This window comes from Ochotona princeps, chromosome 1 (genome assembly GCF_030435755.1).
Source record: "Ochotona princeps isolate mOchPri1 chromosome 1, mOchPri1.hap1, whole genome shotgun sequence".
Taxonomy (NCBI): Eukaryota; Metazoa; Chordata; class Mammalia; order Lagomorpha; family Ochotonidae; genus Ochotona; species Ochotona princeps.
In genome coordinates this window covers 31058116-31081913 of record NC_080832.1, presented here as the reverse complement: position 1 = coordinate 31081913, position 23798 = coordinate 31058116, and the positions used below count along the sequence as shown (strand labels likewise).

General features: G+C 41.3%; 1 protein-coding gene across 1 annotated transcript in view; it reads right to left on the bottom strand.

Moving 5' to 3' along the window:
- The window catches only part of STX7 (syntaxin 7), a 44854-nt gene that overhangs the window by 7060 nt on the left and 13996 nt on the right, over positions 1-23798 (bottom strand). The window contains exons 3-7 of the mRNA XM_004587325.4: positions 6971-7040; positions 3971-4064; positions 3160-3297; positions 2129-2181; positions 915-1011 (exon numbers count right to left, since the gene is read on the bottom strand). Of these exons, the coding sequence (XP_004587382.1) occupies positions 915-1011; positions 2129-2181; positions 3160-3297; positions 3971-4064; positions 6971-7040 (452 nt within the window). The remainder of the gene's footprint in view (positions 1-914; positions 1012-2128; positions 2182-3159; positions 3298-3970; positions 4065-6970; positions 7041-23798) is intronic.

Sequence of the window (23798 nt, the reverse complement as noted above, 5' to 3'; positions counted from 1 at the left end):
AGTTCAAATATTTTCCTCAGGTAGGTCATGAAATCACATATTCATCATGTGCCTGAGTCTCCCCTCTGTAAAATGACAATGGTAATGACACAGTGAACTAAGGGAACATTGATTTTAAAAGTTCATGAAAACATGTATTATTAAAAAAAATCCAAAGGCTTCAAAATATTTTGCAGCAAAAAACATTTTAATTCCATTCTTTCATGACCATTTAAAGTCCTGTTACAGTTCATAGTTTTTCTGAGTGAAAGAGTTAATATAAAGAATTGATCATATCCTGTCTGGCATAGGGAAGATTCTTGACAAACTGCAGCCATTTCATTTGTTCTTCGATCACCTTCTAGGACCTGGGCAGGACACAGGAACTGTGACCTTAATCTCTTCAGTCATAAACATCTCACAGAGAAATACAGTGGTAACCCACCCACCCACTCCACAGACCAGGAGAATATAAACAAAAGTAGAACATCTATATCACCCACCTCCCTCCCTACTCCGACCCTCCCCACCCTAATCACAGCTATGTAAACAATATTAAAATAAATTTTAAAAAACACAATGTCTTAAAATCCCCTGGAAAGTTTTATTTTCACTGTTATGAGATGTATCATGTTTCAAGGGAGGCAATCAGGTTAGACAGACTGACATTTTCTCAACACTGCGGTGACTTGAAGATGACTAAAACTAAATTTTTAAAAAGGTAGATGGGGAATTATATTCTCTAACCTCAACACAAATACTAAAGAGCTATTTTAAGAAGAAGGTATTACTCTAATTATATATTAAAAATACCACAAAACTGATAAATTCATTTGATTTGCTTTCTTGATTTGTCTCCCAGCATTACTGAGGAATCCAGGAAGCAAACTCATGAACAGCAGAAGAGCAAGCCAACCTTACAATGCAAGTCTTACTTCAAGTCGCCTGATGGAAGACTCTCTCTCCTGAATCAAGTGGAGGTCATCCTCGGTGATTTCTTCATCCTGTACCTGCGCTTGAGGCTGGATTTGGCTAGTAAAAAGAAGAGAATATGGAGAAGGAAAACACTAGTTTTCAAAACAATGGAACTTAATCTCTATTTCAGTAAACACTAAGTAGAATACTTTGGTCTTCAAAATCAGATCTTTGCTCACTTAAGTTCTCTAAAAATATAACAAATAACCAAATACTATTAATTTTCATTCCACTAATATATCTTTAACAGGTTTGGAGTAATTTAATTATTTAAAGCTGTACTTTGCCAACTAGGTTTCTTGGCTGACTTAACTTCTTATGCAGTAATAATCCGGTTAAAAATTAAGCCAGGACTGGCATTGGGCCTGGCAGTTAAGACATCTGCACTCCAGGTCAGACTGACTGAATTTGATTTCTAGTCCAGCTTCCTGCCTTGGTAGGCCCTGGGAGACAGCAGGGGACAAGTCAAGACGTTACATCTCTGCTAGCCATGTGGGAGACCTGGACTGAATGCCTGGCTCCATAGCATACATTTGGGGAAAAAAACCAGCAAACGGGACTTATCTCTGCTTCTCAATTAGATATAAAAAAGTCAAAAACAATTTTTTTAAAAGATTTATTTATTTTATTACAAAGTCAGATATACAGAGAGAAGGAGAAACAGAGAGGAAGATCTTCCATCCGATGAATCACTCCCCAAGTGAGCGCAACGGCCGGTGCTGCACTGATCCGAAGCCGGGAACCTGGAACCTCTTCCGGGTCTCCCACGCGGGTGCAGGGTCCCAAAGCATTGGGCCTTCCTCAACTGCTTTCCCAGGCTACAAGCAGGGAAGTGGAGCTGCCGGGATTAGAACCGGCGCCCATATGGGATCCCGGGGCTTTCAAGGTGAGGACTTTAGCCACCAGGCCACACCGCCGGGCCCCAAAACCAATTTTTATAATTTATAATAAGTAATTTTATATTGAAATTTTCATCATATTTCTATATCACAATAAATATTTCATTTTGAAAATTTCTCAAATTTGCTATTTTCAAAGTATAAAAACTTTGGATATTTATAATATAATACACTTTAGTACTAAATTAGTACTTAAATTTAGTACTGTTCCAAGTAACTATAATGCAAGCTTTGTAAGATTATCTTTAAATCAACAAAGTGTTTATATTTCTTACCTTTCCCAGGACACAAGATGCCTTTCTTTTGAGCTGTCCTCAGGAAAGCCACCCTAAATAATTTAGTAACGAGATGGCTTGAGAATGGGCACAGAAACCAAGGACGCACAAAAAATAAAAACATATTTTCCCTAATAATCTAAACTGATTTTTCTGTGTGTTTTATGCATGTGCACAGAAACAAGTTTCTGTTCTAAGTTTTTATATTAACTTCTTCAAGTAATATTAAAATTATGTCCTAAGCTGAAAAAGGAAGGAATTCAGTAAACAGGCCCAGAGTCCAAATAATAAACATCATTAACTTAGGGCAGGGAAGGAACTTTTACATTAAGGAGTAATGTAATAATTTGTGTAGGTTTTGAGGGAAATTAAAATTAGATGAACTCAAAATTCCACTTTAAAGTCATGATTTCATTGATGGTTTCCAGGTTTATATTCATTTTTTTTTAAGATTTATTTATTTATTATTACAAAGTCAGATATACAGAGAGGAGGAGTGAGAGAGAGGAAGATATTCCGAAATGGAGCCACCAGGATTAGAACCGGCGCCCATATAGAATCCCGGCGCGTTCAAGGCAAGGACTTTAGCCGCTAGGCCATGCCGCTGGGCCCTATATTCATTTTTGATATTCACATGATACACTCACTCTGTTCCCCTCTATCACCTTGGTGCAATACAGAAGTTCTGTCTACATTAGCATGTACACAAGTGGAAGTCCTTACTATCAAGTGAATTTGAGACTACTACTTAACACTCCAATCTGACACCTAACCTTTCTAGAGAAAATGCTGTAATATTCTTATATAATCTGTAATCTTCTCTTCTACAGCATGGACAAAATAAGCACAGTGACACATACCCATCTCCCTGCTGCAAATTGAAAAGAAGAACTTGAAAATAAATATTCCACTGCTAGCTTCCAAGATAGATATTCACAGATCCATACGACTTGAAAAAAAATTGCACTTACTGCAGCCTTTTATGGAGCTTTTGTCTGGTTCACTTTTACAATGCCTTTACAAATACTTACTGACACTCTGGAACTGGCTCTCACTCGAGCAACAAACTCCTTCTCTCTCTCAGCAGCCTGCCTCTGGACCTTCTGAAAGTTTGTCAGTGACGTCGTGAATTCGGCCACTAAGCGATCCTTCTGTATTTTCCTTTGACGCTGCAGGAAGGAGGGGAAGAGAGTGCTAGAATCCAATCCTGAAGATCAACAGCATCTGACACAGTTGTTCTACCTAGCTTCTCTTTTTCGTTATCCAATCATTTACTCTCCAAGGACCAGGACTTCCTGATCAACCAGTGGTAACATTTCATATGTTCAAACTCTTCGTATATTTGTTTTACTTTGAGGTGAACAACCCATACTGCAGGATTTCTCACTTCAAATTTTCATCCTGCTAAAAAGTGGGTCATGATTTTTTGTTGTTAGGATTTCACAGCAGTACTTTTCGGGATCAACAAAACCTTATATTCTTATGAAAGTAGCAAATTCCAGTGAGTGAATAAGGAGCCAACTGCGTGAAACTGTGCTCCCCACAATCCTCCCATGATGAGTTTCACATGGAGCCAGTCCTGGAAGGCCAGGAAACAATTATTCAGGAAGCATTTTCTGAGTACTTATTTAATTATGGCCCAGGGAAAAGACTTGGAAATAATTTTTTGCTTTATTGAATCACAGGATATACCTGAGCAATTAAACATAACTTTGTGCTCTGTGAAGTAAGCTCAAATGGAATATTTTACCCCTTAATTTCTTCTCTAGCATAACAGTTCAAAGATCCCACAAAGCATTTGATTTCTTTGACATATCAGCATGGGTTTTAAGACTTTGATACCTGTTCACTAGGGGTGGTAGGCAGAGATCCAAATTCTTTAATGTATTTATCAGTTTCTTTGGCAAGTTGGTTAGTATACTGCTGCTTCTGTTGCCTGAAGTGAGAAAACATGCATTACAGCCAAAATATTAACATACTTTTTCAAAGCTGTAAATCTGCCCCTCCAATGAGTCCTTCACAGTTCTATTGCTTTTATATAACTACTTATAAGTTAATAAGCTGGCTTTACATTTTCCCTATCACAACAAAGTGTTCACATTCTACTCTTTGATCAAATATTGAGCAAACAGCACATGGAAGGTTCCTCATGTACGCAGGGCAACAGGGCTCAGAGAAGTGAGCTGTAGCAGTCTCTGGGAACATGTGACTCCAGTAAGAAGGTCACTTGGTCCGTAGAAGACTGCTGGGTGTCTGCTCCTTAGTGTTTAAGCTCCAGCAGAGTGGGAGTCCACTGTCTAATCCTCACACCTGGGAGCCAGCTGAGCCAGTAAAGTTTGGTGCCTTAGACTTTGCCAAGTTTCCACATCTCAGGCACATCTGGCCTCTCCCACCTCCCTGGAGCAACGCCTATAACCTAACGATACTTAAGAAAAAAAAAAAAAAAAAAACCAAAAAGGGTGGTAAAGAGACAATAGCGGTACAGTTTAATTATTATTTAACTCACTGTGGAAAATGCAGCCTGTCCTTGTAAAGGGACTGGAACTTAATAGAATTAAGTCGTGTCTGCATCTATAGGATAGCTCATGCAGAGAAAGCAGGGTGTCTGAAGAAAAGACATGACACTGAAAACGTAAGCCTAACACGATGCATACTTTATAAATGACAGTATCAGTCCCTTTCATCTCACAGTATGTCTCAGAGTAAACAAGGGTTGGTCGCACCAAGGATCCTTTAAGATATTGAGATGTTGTGTACGAACATACTTCACTGGGCCAAAAATGTGGCAGGTTAAGCTGCTGCTGTGCTTAGTAGGCTTAACTGCCATCTGCAGCACTGACATCCAGTCCCAGCTGCTCCACTTCGGATGCAGCTCCCTGCTGATTAGCTGGGGAAAGCAGCAGAGGATGGCCCCAGTGCTTGGGCCTCTGCAGCCACGTGGAATGCCCCAAAGAAGCCCCGGGCTCCTGATTTCTGCCTGGTCATTACCATCATCTGAGCAGCAAACCAGCAAATAGAACACTTCTCTCTCAATTTTTCTCTCTCCCTGCTTTTGCCTCTATCTATAACTCTGCTTTTCTAAATAAAAAAAAAAAAACATTTAAAGATGCCAGCCCCTCAAAAAACTCCTAAATATACTTATATTTGTACTTATATTTGACTAATAAACAAAACCCATACATATCTCTACTTACCAAATCCCTGTCTATGATAAACATCGGTTTTTCAAAAAATTATTTCTTTTTATTTGAATGGCAGATTCACACAGATAAGGAAATGCAGAATGAGAGAGAGATATTTCATCTGCTAATTCACTCCCCAAATGGCCATAATGACAGGAGATGAGCTGATCAGAACCAGGAGCGTTCTCCAGGTTTCTTATATGAGTGTTGGGTCTCCAGGCCTTGGACCATCCCCCACTGCTTTCCCAGGGCACAAACAGGGAGCTGGATTGGAAGTAAGGCATCTGGGACTAGAATTGGTACCCATTTGGAATGCCAGCACCTGCAGGTGCTCAACAGACTAATCTCTTTGGGAACAGTAATAGAATCAAAGTTCTCTGAAGAAGATCTTGACATTTATATAGATGTTTGGAATACCTACTGTTAATTCTATCAAAAAACTGTTAAAGATTATGTTCTTACATTTTATTTTGATAAATAATGATGTATAAAAATATAATAGACAACCATAATTTCTTCAAATTAATCTTCACTAATATATGAATTGCTATATGTATATTTTAGCTTCTTCCATTTGTCAATTTTATTTCTATAGCTAATGTTTGGAAATAGCACTTATTAAATATTTAATCTTTAAAATTTGTAGCTGTTTTGCAGCACTGAGTAAGATTTAAGAATGAAGTTCTGTAGAGTATTGCACAAATGATTAATCCCCCTAGAGATGTATTTTTCTGCAGTATGGAAACAGTTCTTTTATCTGTCAATGTCACTCAAGTGTTTTAAGGTTCAAATAAGAAAAAAAATTATAAAAAACACTCTGGACCCAGTGTGATAGCTCAGTGGCTAAACCCTCGCCTTGCAACTATCAGGATCCCACATGGTGCTGATTCATGTTCCAGCTGCCACACTTCCTATCCATCTCCCTGCTTGTGGCCTTGGAAAGCAATGGAGGATGGCCCAAGGCCTTGGGACCCTGCACCCTCATGGGAGACCTGGAAGAAGCTCCTGGCTCTGGGCTCCTGTCTTTGGATGGACTGTTGCAGCGACTTCGGGAGTAAACCAGTGGATGGAAGGTCTTCCTATCTCTTTCTCTCTGTTAAATCTGCCTTTCCAACAAAAATAAATAAATCTTAAAACAAAATTACCCTGTAAAATCTAAAACATACCAAAAAGAAGTATTGCTATGCTATTCTAACATGATACCAATTTGCTGAAACATGTATTATATAAATTCATTGTAATTTTTTAACACAAGCAAATCCTTTCTAAAATTCAATACTGCAAGTATAAAATTTAGGGTGGGGATAGTTCATACAACTAGATATGTATTGGATTTAAACCAAATAAGTCTGGTGTTTGTGTGACTGTAAGCTTCTAGAAAAAAAAAGCCATATAAATGGACAAGCTTAGAGTTCACTGTTTCAAAAGCCATCAAAACCAACTCCTATCTTAAAAGTACAAGAAATGCACCAGATAAACCATATCCTTTAAAATAAAGCAAGCCCATGCCTTCCTTGCAGACGGAAGAACATGCGAAACACCTGGCGCTGCCAACTGGGGGAAGCAGCTGGACAGTGAGCCTCCCACGGCTTCCTCCAGGCAAGGGACCGCCTCATTCCCTCAAAGCCACAAAGCTTTCCTCTCCCGTGCTAATACTTACAGCTGTTGCCTCAATTCAGGGGAATCTTGGGGTGTCCCGAGCTGATTCAGGCTCCTTTGTATTTCCACAGCTATTAAAACAGAAAATTAATGTGCAATTATTACAAACGTTAGTACAAAAGAAATAAGTGAGAAATTAATGCTAGCAACTGGGTAGGTAAAATGAGACAAAAGAGAAAGGAAACACTGAGGAAAAAGAAAAACAAAATGTTTTATTTCAGTCTAGTAACAAAATGAGTTAATTTTCAAAAGGCAATTGTGTGGGAACATTCATGTGGGAAATTGCAGTAATAAGCCAAAAAAACATTTTCTTCCAGATTCCACTGAGACAATAAGTAAATGTGACCACAATGGCTCAAGGACTTTCACTTTATTCTCACACACACACACACACACACACACACACAAATCACTAACATGTAAATGACAAGAATTATAAAACAAAAAGAACTGGAAAAAACGTCAACAAATGGTGGAACCCAGTAATGGTTTCAAGGTACTTGCTATTCCTTCTGGAGGGTTAGAATATCTAAAGAATCTCAAATAAGGGGTTTAAAAGTCATGCTAAGCTCATAGTCTAATCTTATGACTGGTGCAGTTAAAAAAAGCTCTTTACATAAATGAAATGTCCCATAGCATTAAGTTTCACATTCCCATGAGTGAAAGGAAACAATCGAGTTCATTCACTCTTCATATGGGAAGTAAAGACTTTTTGAAGAGCCTTTACTTGTGTATGGGATCAAGGGAATGATGAAGTGTTCCACCATGTAGGATAGCTTCTCTTCGCTGAGGGGGATACACTAAATGGTGCTGCCAGACCAAAGCTTAAGAGTTCAAATCCTGGAGAGGAATCACACAGCTAACAAATGATGTGCCTCAGCTTGTTTCAAAGAAAATTCTTTTAACTTTTGTTGGAGTTCTTTTTCTTTAGACAGGACGGACATTTTCTGTGATCCTTTTAGCTTATGGCTGCTTGAAATTAGTCAAACATTTTCCTTTCAACCTCAACAGATTTTATTGAATTGCTGCATTATAAGGACTTTACTAAAACTCTTCTTCCTACTCTCAAATACTATGCTGGATAATGAAAACAACCAAACCAAACCAAACCAAAACAAACCAAAACAAAAAATAATTACCCCAAACCCTAAACTGCATCGGTTTCTGGAGGCTAAAAGTGGACATTCGTCTCAACCTTAGATGGTTTCTGCTTTGTAAGAAGTGGCAGGCATCAGTGCTGTGGCATGTGCATTAAGCTTCCACCTGAAATGCCAACATGTCACCTGGGCACCGGTTCATGTCACAGCTCCTCCATCCAGCTCCTTGTTAAAGGCTGGGAAATGCAGCAGAGCCTGGTCCAAGTGTTTGGGCTCCTGCTGCCCACGTGGGAGCCCCAGAAGAAGCTCCTGGCTTTGACCTGGCCAAACCCTGAGTTTTGCAGTTGTCTGGGGGAGTGAACCAAGGAATGGATACTCTCTCTCTCTTTCTCTGTCTGTGATTCTTTCAAATAAACAAATGCATCTTTAAAAACAAGTGATATAATGAACACTGATTAACTATTAACATACACTTGAGGATCAATTAAAGGCATTTTTGATTGGGAAATCCCATGCTAGCATAAATCTGAAATTAACAAATGTGGAAAAATGAACACAAGCTACAATAAGGTTGATATCAATCCAATTCTATTTTACAAAGATGTTTAGAACCAGAAGAAAATGGCTAACTGACTTACCCAAGGAGTTAAAACTAGAGAAAATTTGGAGTCACCATGCTGATTTCTTTGTTTGCAAAATGGTACTTTGCAGTGTGCCATGAAAGTTTTATTTTTATTTTCATTCATTTAAAAACAGTTTTATTTTTCTTATTAATTTCCTCACTGACTCATGGATCACACAATAGCATTGTTTCCTTTGGAGGGTCTTTGATTTTCTTTTTCTTCAGAGACACACTGATCATTCAGCAGAAGGTTATTTAATTTCATGTTGTGGTAAATTTTCTATTTCTGTCTGTTGCTGATTTTGTCTTATGGCTTTTTATTTAAGGGGATGCATAGTAACTGTGTAGTGGAGACTGTCACATACAGATGTGAAGATACAGTGAAGTGTGCATCTCTACCCCCAAATCAAAGATAGAGTCCCAATGAAACTGTTGAATGTATCTTGACAACAGGATGCTCGACTCTCTGCCATTGTCCAAACCTGCAACATCAAGATACACCTAAATGGCAGAATGACAGACCGATGACTGATTGTGAAGGACTATGCTACTGTGGTGGTATGGGGGAAACTGTTGGGGCAAGTTTGGGGAGGGGAGGAAAGGAAATCCTGGAGCCTATGGAACTATATCATGGAATAATAAATTAATTAATTCATTAAAAATCCTCAAAGTCAAAGACTCAGTGAAAGAGAATTCAGGGGAGAATCAAGATGGTAAAATAAGGTAAGGACAAAGAAATGTTAGCCAGTGTGAAGCAGAGAGGGCACATTCCAGGACATTGAAGAGGACAGAACAACAGCAGAGGGGTACCTGGAGACTGACAGACACAGGAAAGCAGCAAAAACAATGGTGTGGTATTGCAGTGACTGATATCCTAGTGGCATTCAGCCAACAGCAATCTGTGGACATTTACAGGGAGCTTCACAGGTGAACCCAGACAAAGAACTGCTTGTCCTGCTGCTCTGTTTGATTTGACCAGGAGCAGAGACAGAGCAGCAGGTCCCAGACAAAGGGGCAGTGCAGGACCAGGGTAGATTTCATAGCCCAGCCCATCCCCTAGAAGCATATTGGGTGCCATTTTGCTTAAGGAGGCAGGAGCTATGGGGCAGGACTGTGCATGTATAAAGCGGGAAGTGAATTCATTTCTGACTCAGTGAACTGCAACAACATGGCATTCTACAGGTTCCACCCAAGACAGGTCCAGGTAGCCCTCAGACCTGCCAGCCAGCAGATCAAGAGCTCTAGCAATGGCACATCAGGCAAAGAAATTAGACTGCAGGGACAACAGTGAGTTGTGCATGCGCTGAGCTCAGTAAGAACTCACTGAGTCCATTGGTCCCACAGGAAAACAGGTCGAAACAGATCCATGTGTTCCTCAGACCTAACTGCCAACAGGTTCCAGCAAGATCAGCACCACCAACAACCTAGCTATAGGACACCTAGTCTCTCCCTAATCCTGGGACCTACTCCAACCAGAAGTGGGAGAAACACTGTACAGACAACAGTGAAGCCTCAGCACAGTATCATAGGAGGTAGAGACTCGGTGAGCCAGGAGCTGGGGCAATGGAGACCATGGTGGAAATCTAACGTAAGGACCCAGACCTGAAACTTGCTGGAGGGAGTGGAACACGTGATTGCAAACAAAGAACCATGTGCCACTGCAATAAGTAAAATTGAACTGTAGACCTGTGGTGACAGAGCTTAGAAACCTGCTCCAAAGAATCTGATAACCAGAAGTGCAATGACCAAGAACAAAAGGAGAGACAGACAGCACAATCAATATTATTGAAGAATCCCCTGCAAAAGGAGCAAAACCCTATGCCAACCTCAGAGGTCACTGAGGAAGACATCGAGAAAATGGGAGATACAGAATTCAAAACACCTGTTATAAAATTTCGTATTAACAATGAGACACAGGTAAAGCAGGCATTCAAGGAATTTAAGAAATGTGTCACACTAGAAATGAATCAAATGAAAGCTGATATATCAGAAATGAAGAATACAGTGGAGCAAATTGAAAGTGTAGTGGAGAGTCTCCAAAATAGAATGAAGGAGGCAGAAGAAAGAATCTCAAAATTAGATGATATTTCCTGTCACCAGGGGAACACACACAAAAAAGCTGGAAGCAGAGCTGGATCAGGCCGAAAAAAAGTATTCAAGAATTGAAAGACACTATTAAAAGATCAAATATAAGAGTTATGGGAGTCCCAGAAGGTGCAGAAATAGAAGCTGGGTTTACAGATGTATTTAATGAAATATTAAGGGAAAATGTCCTTAATCTGGAGAAAGAATTGGTAAACAAGATCCAGGAGGGACACAGAACTCCCAACAGGCTTGACCAAAAGTGATCTTCACCAAGACACATGATCATCAAGCTCTCTTCAATTGAACATAAGGAAAAGATCCTTAAATGTGCATGTGAAAAAAATCAACTGACATATAAAGGAATGCCAATTAAAATCACAGGAGATCTCTCACAGGAAACTCTACAGGCCAGAAGAGAATGGAGTGACATATTCCAGATTCTAAAAGCAAAAAATCGTCAGCCCAGGGTAATGTACCCAGCAAAACTTTCCTTTGTGTTTGAAAATGAAATGAAATTCTTCCACAGTCAAGAAACCTTAAAAGAACATGCCTTTTCCAAACCCACCCTACAAATGATACTTCAAGATATTCTCTTGACAGAGAAGAGGAATAGCGCCCACCAAAACCAAAGGCAAACGCAAAGAACATCACAGTAAAATAACAACAGAAAACTAAATCAATGAACAACTCATCGCTAAAATGACAGAACCAAATTACCAACTATTTGTATTAACCCTGAATATAAATGTTTTAACCTCATCAATCAAACATCATAGATTAGTAGACTGGATTAAAAACAAAGCCTACAGGAGACACATTTCATCAACAAAGATCAGCAGAAACTGTATCTCATGGATTTTGATATTTTTGTTGTTAGTTTCATCTCTTCAAAACACTTTCTTCTGATTAAATTCTTCAATGACTCATCGATCATAGAGAAGCATCATTTTCTTCAAGAAGGTTCTTGAATTTCTTTTTCATTTCTTCAGCGACACATTAGACATTCACCAGCATGGTGTTTAGGTTCATGGCATTGTAAATTTCTATTTTTCTTCCTATTTTTGATTTTGTATTGTGGCTTTTCATTTAAGGAGATATATAGTAACTGTGTGATGGAGACTATCATATCCAGATGTGAGGATACAATGCAGTATGCATCTCTACCTCCAGACAAAGATGGACTCACAATGAAACTGTTAACTATATCTTGACAATAGGATGCTGGACCGTCTGCCATTGTCTATGCCCGCAATGATGGACATATGATTGCGTATTAACAACTATACTACAGTAAAGATATAGGGGAACTTACTGAGGGGGGAGGGAACTGGGGAGGGGATAAGGGAAATCCCACGAGCTATGGAACTGTATAATAAAATGATAATAAAAAGAAAGGTAAATTCTGGGGCTGACACCGTAACAACTGGGTTAAGCTGCTACATACAGTTCCACATCCCAAAGAAGCACCGGTTCAAGTTCTGGCTGCTCCACTTCTGACCCAATGCCTTGTCAACGGGCCTGAGAAAGCACTGAAGTTGGCCCAACTGTTGGTGCTCCTGCCACTCATATGGGAGACCAGGAGGGAGCTCCTGGCTCCTGATTCCTAGCTCAGCGTGACCCAGTCCCAGCCACTGTGGCCATCTGGAAGAACGATTCAGTGGGTAGAAGGAAGATCTCTCTGTGTAACTCTGCCTTTCAAAGAAACAAATGCATGTTTAAAAATGCGTAGAAAAATTAAAAATACATTTGTTTTTAAGAAGATAATTTCACAATCTCACTGTTTGCATGTGTGTGACAGATGCCAAAGCAAGCATGGAATAAACAAGACATAGTTTAAACACACTGAATGGAGAGGTCCGGGTGTTTCCGGCAGACCGCCCCTGAATGGAGAGGTCCGGGTGTTTCCGGCAGACCGCCCCCTACCTGCCCCACGAGGGATTACAAGGCTCCTTCTGCTCCACTGAAAGGGACCAGGAACCTGACGCTGCCCTTTCTTCAAGTTTTATGAACTGACAGGATTGAGAGACGTCACTTACACTTTACTGCACTAAATCCTGTGCACTGCGGTCAGCAAGCGATGGGCGTCAGCGGCCCACCATCCAGCTGTGTGTGCTTTTCAACCCGAGAATAGCCAATGTATTTTTTTAAAATTAACAAGCAACCAAACCAAACTAAATCAAAGCAAAAAGAACATGAAAGAGCCCATATTTGGAACTTGATCTGGAAAAACTGACAGTAATACTAGCTCCTCCCAAGCCCCTATAAACAGTCCACTTCATCACGCAGCCCAGGATGCTGTGGTTCGTACGCTAGTCAGACTCCACTTGCATCAGCCTACAGGCAGTTGCAGAATAAATAAAAGTCACGATCCATAACACTAAGAAACAACCTTTCATATTACAACTCCTTCAAAATAAACAGCCGCTTGAGAGAACATTTACTATATACACAATTAAGTCAAGATATATTTGAATACAGTGAACACAGTATTTTTGTATAACCTGCAATTCTGAACTGTTTGTCTCCAAAGAGGTGACTTTTAAGAAACATATTTTTCCTAACAGAAAAAAAGTACTATTTCCCACACATCCGAAAATGATGCATTGATTCAAAACAGTCCCAGCTCTGGGTCCTTGCTTGAGGACCTAATCTGTTCCATGAGGCTCTGCTGCCATCTAGTGGTCTTTAGAAAATGCTGTTTCTGTTAAAGTCCTCGCCTTGCACGTGCCAGAATCCCATATGGGTGCCAGTTCCTATCTGGGCTATTCCATTTCCCTTCCAGCTCCCTGCTTGTGGCCCGGGAAAGCAGAAGAGGACAGCCAAAAGCCTTAAAATCCTGCACCTGTCTGGGAGACCTAGAAGAAGTTCCTGGCTCCTGGTTCAGATAGTCTCAGCTTCAACCATTGAAGCCACTTGGGGAGTGAACCAGCAGATGGAAGATTTTCATCTCTCTCTGTAAATCTGACTTTCCAATGAAAATAAAGCAAATGCTGAGAGAGAGAGAGAGAGAGAGAGAGAGAGAGAGAGAGAGAGAGAGAGAGAGAATGCTGTCTCATTAAGAATACTTTGTATCTTAAAAGTGTAGTTATGCTATTGTCAAATAGTAGAATGATGGGACTTGTGATTCTGCTGAAGGACTTTACTATTATAATATGGTGGGAAATAGTGTGTGTCTGGGGGTCTGGAGGGGAGAATATGGAGGGTTGAGGGGGAGATCCCTGTACTAATAGAACTGTATCCAAAGAAAAGAAGAAGTTGGTATTAGGTGAGGAACTCTCTGACAGACAGGTGACTGGGATGCAGGGGCATCACAGGCCTGACTACAGTACAAGGCACCTGTAGTATCTGGCTCCACATAACTCAGGGCAAGTGAGTTGTGCCAGCCAGTCACAAAACAAAACAAAAAAAAATCATGGTTAGAGAAACTTTCAGACAGGTGTCTGTGAACATGAGTGCAGTTTAATAGAGATCAGCAGGCAAACCTGAAGCCAGACCCGTTGGCTTGGAAACCTGATGTCACGCCCTGGCTGTTGATCTCCGGCCATCTACACCATTTCTCCAAGTTCTAATTGTTTCAAGAGTCAGACAGGAGACAGTGCTGCGGCACTGCAAGTAAAGCATGGACTTTGCCATCCCACATGGCACTGGTTCTAGCCTGCCAGCGGCTCTACTTCTCATCCAACTCGCTGCTTAGGATCTGACAAAGCAGCTGAAGACGCCTCAAGTCCTTAAGACCCTGTACGCACACGAGAGACCCGGAAGAGGAGTCTCTTTCTGCCTGGACCCAGGAGGTTCTGGACCACCCTAGTTCTTGTGGATGCGAACGTTTGAGAGTGAGCCAGTGGAGCCTCAATCTCAATCTCTCTCTCTGTCTTCCTCTCTCTCTCTCTCTGTCCTTCTTGATCCTTCTCCCTGCTCCCTTTTCTGGCCCTCCCCTTTTATTTGCCCTGTGCTTCCCTCTCCTCTTTCCTCCCCTCCCCTCTTCAGCCTAGAGGCTTGAAGTTGGGGTCCTAGGCAGGCTGCATCCATGGCACACTAGCAGGCTAGGTCTGGTGCCTGAGGTCAGAGTCCTGAAGGAGGGGTGCCCACTGATAGCCCTTGGCAGGCCAGGGTTCTGACGCCAGAGCCCTAGGACTCAGCAGTAGCATGCCACTGTGCCAATCAGGGAGTGGCAGGCCTGGAAGCTGATGGTGTGATCTAGGCAGGCTGTACCCATGGTGTGCCACTCAGCTTGACCAGGGTCTTAATGCTGTGGTCCTGGAAGAGGGCCCTGCTGATACCTTCAGTAGACCAAGTACCTGATTCGTCCTGGGCAAGCCTCTTCCTCTGCATGACACTGCACAGTTCTGAGAGCAGCAGGCCAGAGGCCCAGCAGGTTCTAGGCGGCTACACCCTCAGCACACGATGGTACTAGGCCAGGGACATGAGGGCAGGCTCATAAGGGGAGCAGGGGAGCACTGATGGCCTTTGCGTTGCCAAAGGCACTGATGGCCTTTGGTGCCCAGCTGGCACCAGATGAGACCGAATCTCCGCTCTTTAAACTTTAAGGGGAAAAAAGGAACAATAAGCAAAAAGCAAAGTTTTACAAATACGTAAGATTAGGCCTACAAAGCATAGGTATACTATACTAGAAAATGACCTTTGTGTTCAAAATAAAATTATGAAATTAGCCAATAAATGATTAAAAAGGGAAACTCTTAAGAGTCAAGTAGCAACAAACCACCTACTGCTCAGCCATCATGAATTTAAACTGAGAACAATATAGGTAGGCAGCTTGCACTTGACACAGTTCAGAGGTCAGTAAATGAGCTAACAGTATGATGCTGCTTATGTTATTCTCCTGGAGGGCAGACACGGATAACGAGAAGAGCAGGAGGAATTCTTACCCAACGTGGACCACGCTGGAGGGACACTCTTTAAGTTTCATAATCTACGCTGCTATACAAAATGGTAGCGACCATAAATATCAGCTGGCATAGGAGTTACATCCCATAATGAAAAGGGACGAGTTCAGCCACTATTTGACAATGACATGTATCCAATAGTTGCATATAAATGATGTACTTGAAATGGGACTAAAAAGCTAAACACTTAAAAATATGTTTTAGATTCAAATATGCTTTAGATTCAAATCTTTTCTCATCTATCAAACATTTTCTGCCTGTGCTTAGGGCTGGTTTGAAGTATTTTGAACAACTTTAAAAGGTACATTCGTATTTTAGTAACATTTAGATTCTTCAAGAACCTTTTCATTGGTGATGTGTCTTTTACACTCTTCTTGATTTCTCTTGATAAACACACCAAATTCTCTTGATACACATGAGGGGCTAGTATTATGGCATAACAAGTTAAGACATCACTTTCAACAACAGTATTCTATACCAGCCCCAGCTACTCGGTTCCAATTCAACTCCCTGCCAATGCACTTAGGAAGACAGTGGAAGTTAACCCAAGTGCTTAGTTCCCTGGCACGCAAGCAGGAGATGTGAATTGAGTTCTTGGCCCAGCTCCGCACTGGCTTCCTGTAGCCATCTGAGTGATACACCAGATGGAAGGGCTGTCTCTCTCTGTTTCTTCCTCTCTCTCTTTCAATCTGCCTTTCAAATAAATACGCTTAAAAAAGATACACATGAAATATTTTGAAGCAGTGCAAATCACTGGGAGAATACAAGACGCTATTACTATCAGGTAACATTATAAAGTAAACGATGCATAAGAATATATCATTCGAAAACATTTCTATCAAGTGGTTTATTAAAGATAAGTAAATATCAACACCAAAAAGTTTTAAGAAAATAAATCAAAAGAATTTGGTGTTGAGATCAAGAAAAATTAAGAAGAGCACATTATAAAGAGTGTAAAAAAACACATCACCCATGGAAATGTTTCTGAAGAACCTAAATGACAGCTACCAAAACATGAATGTGCTTTTAAAAGTTGTGAAAACGGGAAGGAAAACAAATCAGTTTATTTTGTTGCAAAAACTTTTTAAATCCATACGTTTTTTTTTTTGTTACATGCATTTTTTGGTAGATTTTGAAGTACCGGCGTAAGTGTGGCTTTTTTCAGTGTGCCCTGGCTCTTGTGCTCTATCTTATGACCTTCGCAGGATGCTAATTATAAAAGCATTACCAATTGTGGCGACCACGACGGGTGCAGAGGGAGAGGGAGAAGAGGCAGTTGCTGCCTGTGACACCGGCAGCCCACAGAGATGCTGGTTCTTGAGTCCCGGCTGGTCCACCAGCAATCCAGCTCCTACTAATGCGGCTGAGGAAGCACAGGCAGAGCTCCAACTGACTGCCTCCATGCCGCTCATGTAGGAGTTCAGGATGAAGCTCCTGACTCCTGCCCTAGCCCTGGCCTGTAAATAGTAGCCTCTGCCTTTCAAATAGATGATGATAATAATCATAATAATAAATCTTTACAGCAGATTATTTATTTTTATTGGAAAGACAGATTTACAGAAAGGAGAGACAAAAAGATCTTCCATCCACTGGTTCACTCCCCAAGTGGCAGCAATGGCCAGAGCTGAGCTGAGCTGAAGCCAGGAGCCAGGAGTCAAGAGCACCTTCATAGTCTCCCACGTGGGTGTAGGGTCCCAAGACTTTGGGACGTCCTCTACTGCTATCCCAGGCCACAAGTAGGGAGCTGGATGAAAAATGGGGCAGCCAGGACACGAACTGCTGCCTAAATGGGGTCCCAGCATCTACAAGATGAGGATTTAGCCACTGAGCCATTGCGAGGGGGCCAATAATAATAAATCTTAAAAAGGAAAAAGGAGGAGAAGAAAAGAAGCACATCTCTAAGGAAGACTCCCAGCCCAGGACCGGGGCCACCGGGCACCAGCCCAGGACCGGGGCCACTAGGTACCAGCCCAGGACCGGGGCCACCAGGCACCAGCCCAGGACCAGGGACACTGGGCACCGTGCTCTCTCTCCCAGCACACAATCCTGCAGGCCCACTCTTCTTCCAAGAGGCAATCTCACAACACATCATTAAATTTTACATTTCTCACTGTTGTACCTTCCGGATACTTCAAAGAAGAAATTTATGGCATTATAAAGTTACTGTAGAGTTAAAAAGAGGTTAAATTTGAAGATACAGTACTCAAAACCAAACTAGAAAAAACAAGTCATTTAAAAACTATGTGTAAACAATTACTTTATATTTCTAAATGGCTGGAACATTACAAGTTGTCTCTTAGCAAAGTTGATGCTCACATTTTATCACCTGCACCTGCTTGTTGACCTGTGCTAAGGAAGTCTGGACAGAGAAACAGAGCCCCATCGAGGACCTGGTCCCTGAAGGGTGCGATGTGTTAAGAAGCAAACAGCAAGGAACAGACCGTAGTGCAGTGCTGTACCCGCCAGGACTCTAGCCTTCTTGATGCCCTGTTTGCCTGTCGTCCCCCTAAGCTTCCTTCCCGTCACCCAATCATCCTCCAAAAGCAGCAGAGGTCGAGCCGGGCCTCAGGCTCACCTTTGATACAGCACTGATTCCCAAACCTTTACTTCTGATTTCTCTAACTGCCAAGACATCACTACGCAGAAGTTTCTAAAATTCAGAAAATGGATTTCTGCTTCTTAAAGGAACAATGTAGACGTGTATTTCTGAATTCTTCCTTTTCTTCCTTCCTCAAGACATGGAGAACTGAGGGAAGGAAAAAGATGAAGACAAGCCACGAAGTGATATTCTTTTTAGAAAAATTATCATAATAAAATTCTCAAAAATGTATAAATACAGCCAAAAGCAATAGAAAAGAGCAGCTCCTGGGCAGGAAATTGTATGGGTTGGGGCAGGAGGCGAGGAAGGTGAGGAAGGCTGTAGAGGGAGGCAGAGCGCCAAGCGGCTCCAGGAAGTAATTGTCTACAGCTTCAGCAGCCCTCATCAGACATTCCAGAATGCCCTCACATCTAAAACCAAGCATCAATGTGACTCCACACTGGGAATCTCCACACCATGAAACTTTGTTTACTGCATAAGATTACTAAAAATACTACAGTAAAATGTGCTTTAGCCTATGTATATAAGTTATATATGAATATGTCACACCCAACATACTCATTTTGTACAGAGAATATTCAAAAAACTTAATGGAAGGCTGGTATTCCGGTGCCTCACAGTCTGTGATGCCAGATTCCATAATGGAAAGCCACACTGAGTCCTGGCTCTGTTTACAATCCAGATCATTGATAATGTACATAGGAAAGCAGCAGGAAGGAGAGACAGAAAGGTCTCCCACCTATGTATTCACTTTCCAAATGGCCTCTAGGGCTGGAACTGCCAGAGCTTAGCCAGCTCAAAGCCAGGGGTTTGCAGGTCTTGTGTATGGTTGCAAAGGCCCTAGTACTTGAGCCATTCTCCACTGCTTTTCTGGTTCATAAGCAGGGAGCTGGATGGGAAGTGAAGCAACCAGAACACATATGGGATCCTGGTACTGGCAGGGGGAGAGTTAGCCAAATGAGTCATCATTCTATCCCCCTGTAATACTCATGTTCTATTAACTTCTTGAAGATCACCTCATACGCACTGAGGACCTGGGGACACTGCCAGGGATGAGGGTGTTGGAAAAGCGGGGCTCAGCACCTATGCAGGAGCCCTCAAGATGCCCACCATCCCAGGAAATGGGGGAAACCTTGGAAGGAGGTAGCTGTGCATCTGGTGGCCCATGAAACCCTGGTGTGACAGTAGGAGGGAGAAGGAAGCCCACCTCTGCCAGGTCAGGTACAGGGAGGCGGAGGTGTAAGGGAACACTCCTTCAGAGAAGAGCCAGCAGAAAGCAGAGAAACCAAGCACTTGCTTTGACCTTCCCAGGAATTCCTGGATGGAAAATTAAACTCATCACACTGTGTAGCAGAAAGAAATGGCACAGCCATCACATAACCTTGGAAAAGAACAGTGAAACTCATTGCAGTGAACCTGCAACAGGAACAAAAGCTATTCCAGAGTGGATAAGGTGAAAATGAGAAACCCGATCAAACACAACTCAACGAGACAAGGGCAGCTTTAAAGGAAGATCCCACAAAAGTCCCTAGAGAAGATGGCCAGCTCACAGGCATTGCCAAGGCTCTAGAGGAGCTTGAAAAAGAAAAAAAAATTGAGAGATAAGGATGAGATGTTTAGGAGCACAACAAAGCAAACGTACAGGACCCTTCCCTGCCACTCAGGGTAGTGTCATCACTTCCGTTCATGAGGCTACACTTGCTCCCAGGTGCTTGGCCACAGTTCCTGCATCAACACCACTCTGTCCACCAAGACTCTTGCCTTCATTCTTGGTTAGTTCAATCCCCGGTTACACACACACTGAGGCAGGTATTGTGGTGCAGTTATTCCAATACTGGAGATCCCTTACATCCAATACTGGTATGCTGGTGAGAAGCTGGCTACCCTGCTTCAGACCTGCTTCCCCACGAATGCTCCCGGGAGGGTAGCAGATGATGGTTCAAGTGCCTGAGTCCCTGTTACCTACAAAGGAGACATGGGTGGAGTTCCTGGATTCAGTCTTCTGTCTATCCCTGTCTTAGAAATTGCAGCTATTTGGGGTGTGAACCAGCAGATGGGAGATTCTCTTTCTCTCCCTTTGTCATTCTGCCTTTTGAATAAAAAAAAAAATTCTTTAACGAAGAAAATCAGTGATCCTCTGTGACCTGATCCCAGCTTCCTGCTAATGCAGACCTGGGAAGTAGCAGGTGACAGCTCAAATACCTGGGTCCCTGTACTCACGTGGGAAACCTGGAAAGAGTTCCTGGCCCTTGTCTTCAGCCTGACTGCTGCAGAATCAGTGAACCAAAACTACATCGGTCCATCTCTTTCTCTGTCTTTCAAGTAAATAAGTGAAAAGTAAAAGCTTTGGAAATACTAGCTTGCTGATCTTTCAGAGAGAGAGATGAGTGCATAATCAGGATATGTAAGCAATACTACACAACTATGACCACTAGAGTTAGCCCACTCCATCCCTCTTCCAGAACAAGAGAAATAATCCACTGGCTAGCAGTCATCTCAGTAATGTCTGTAGTAATTCACTTTACCTGAGATAAAGAACCAGCTTCCCCAGAGAACCAGGTGGCCATTCTCCAGATCATTAATCAATTATGGCATGGAAAGATCATGAAACTGACACTATTACAAGAAAGGAAACTGGGAGAAAAAAATGGAATGTCAGCTGAAATCACTTTGGATTCACCTGGAAAGAAAAAGATGGCTCAAGTGCTTGTGCCTTTGGCACCAATGTGGGATCTCTGGATGCAATCCCAACTTCCTGGAGTTGGCTTTGCTCAGTCCTAGCCAGTGCAGCCACTTGGTAAGTGGACCAACAGGTGAACATGCCAATTTCCCTGCCTATCTTCTCTTTCTCTTTCTCTCTCTCTCTCTCTCACTCTCTCTCTGGCTTTCAAACACATAAATATTTTGTGAAAGAGAGAGAGATTTAAAGAGAGAAGAGAAAGAAAAATACTCAGTTTGGATTGAGTACATACAGCAATCACTGTTTAATGAAAACACACTTTTCAGCAAACAAGGACATCAAAAAGAAATCGAAGCAATGAGGATGGCAATTGTCAAAAATTATCACAGGAAATGAAACTAAGCCCAGCAAGCCTAACTCCTGCTGGTAGATGCCCCATGTCAGGAACATGCCAACTCAAATGTGTATGGAGGCAGCCTCAGGGGGCACGTAGTGGCTGTTACATAACCAACCACAAGCTATGTTTTAATTAAAGAGAAGCTATTCTGTAATATAATTACTGAACATAGATTATATTTATGGTTGCAAAAAAACCCTAACACTTTTTAAATAGGTGTTCTCAGAAACATGCATATATTTTTACCATACAGCCAGCATTTCATGTTATCAAATAGAACCCAGAGGTCTAATTTGGGGAAGTAACATAAATCACTAACTTCTTCAATTTTAAAACATATAACCCTAGGATAAAATGTCAGTTAATGGCAAATTGGCTAAATGATGCAAGATACACACATACAATACATAATTATCCAAAAAGCAAACAAAAAGAAATCCCACAAAAAATTTCACAAAAAGAATGAAGTCATGCAAAAATAGTTTTGTATCTGAGACACAATAGCTACCTTTCCTTGGGAACTTATGTTAGCAGAAAATATTGCAGTAGATTGCAAACAATGGTACTGTGACACTGTGGGTTAAGTCACTTCTTGGGACATCCACATTCCATTTAGAAACATCCACAACTGAGTCCTGCTTCTACTTCAGATCAAGTTTCCCGTTAATTCACAGCCTAGAAGGCAGCAGATGGTGGCCCAAGTACTTAGGTCCTGCCAGCTCAGATGGAGTTTATGCAGTCCTCATCTGGATGGCCTTTTGGGGAGTTAACTAGTAGATGATGATCTCTCTCTGTATCTCCCTCTATCACTCTACTTAAAAATAATAATAATAATCTTTGCCTCTCAAATGAGTAAAGAAACAAAAAGAAAAAAATGCTAAGTTTTCCTTGGCTACCACATGGAGAAAAATGTAGGTGGGTAGGAATGGAACCCAAGAGAAGAATCAGGAGGTACAGGTGCCCAGAAAAATGGCAGTGCCTTGGACGTGGGCACTGACAGGGTACACAGAGAGGAACAGGTAAATGTGGCAGGTCAAATCAACAGGATATACATTTATTCTGGTAATGGGTAGAACAAGGGTAAGGAATTTCATGTTCAGGACAGAGGTATGGGAAAAATGTATTCAAGAACCATGTTTTGTGGAAATGTGGTTTATTTTATTTCTATTTCTTAATTCAATGAATAATTTGTGAATTGTGATATGAAATATTTATCTACACACTGCCTTATCTTCCAATACTTAGAAACAATCCATAAGTCCTGGTGGAACTCTAGCCTGTCTCAAGGATGTCTAATACTGCTACTAGATTTTATAAGCTGCATTAAGGACCTAAAAAGGCACTTGGTCTCTTAACAATAACAATCACGCACATGTCAGCAGAGCTTTCTGAACTCTTTAAAATTCTGACTGGAATTAGTTGTTAAACTTGGAAGAAACCATAATCCACCCCCACAAAATCATGTGTTGGAAAGCTAGGTAGTGTATGCTAGCTCACCCTGCTGTGTGGATCTGAGTTCAGAAAAAGACTGCTTGTAACTAGGGTACTACAGAGTAAACCACAATAAGAGAAAAGTATGGCTAATAAAATGTAATAAAGTGTTAGTGCTAAATGTTGGCAAAAAGTTTGAGCTATAATAACTCTGATGCTGGCTGGTAGATGTATAACCTGGTATAATCACTGAGGAGACGTTAATTGCAGCTACCAAAGCTGAATGCACAGATACCCCATGACCGAGCAACACATATCCTACATAGCTACATACAAGCCACCAATCAACACACAAGAACATTCAGTAACGGATCGTCAGTAATAGATAATAACAAAAACTAAATTAAAAAATGAGATGAGTACAAAGGCCCGCTACTAGGAGATGGAATAAATAAACTGCGGTATGTTTGCATATGGAATACTACACAGTAATGACAAAAATGAATAAATACACAGACACAAGAGAAAGAATGAAAGAGCCTAAAACAATGTTAAGCACACTATTTAATTCTATTACAAAAGGTTTGAAAACAAGGAAAACAGATCAGTGATGTTAAGTCAGGATACCGTTTATCTGAAGAAGCAACTGAAGTGGGCACAGGCATGCAAACAGCTCCGGGCGGCTGGTGAGAGCCTACTTCTTTGTGCATATGTGATGTAATAGCCAATCCATTCATTATACTTAAAAAATGCATGTACAAATCAGTGTATATTGTACTTTAATTTTTTTAAAGTTTGAAAAAAATCCCAGTTTTGCTTTAACATATTTTAGGTTTTAACATATTTATTTAGCTTCTTTTTAAAACACAATTTCTGCTTGTGTTCTAAAGACTTGTTATATGTTATTTGTGCTTGGGAATGGATGAATGGCTCCGTAAAAACGTGACACTTGGATCTATCTGTATACTGCGCTCAGTCATTTCAGCCCCCAGAGCTTTCCTATCCTTCCCTGTA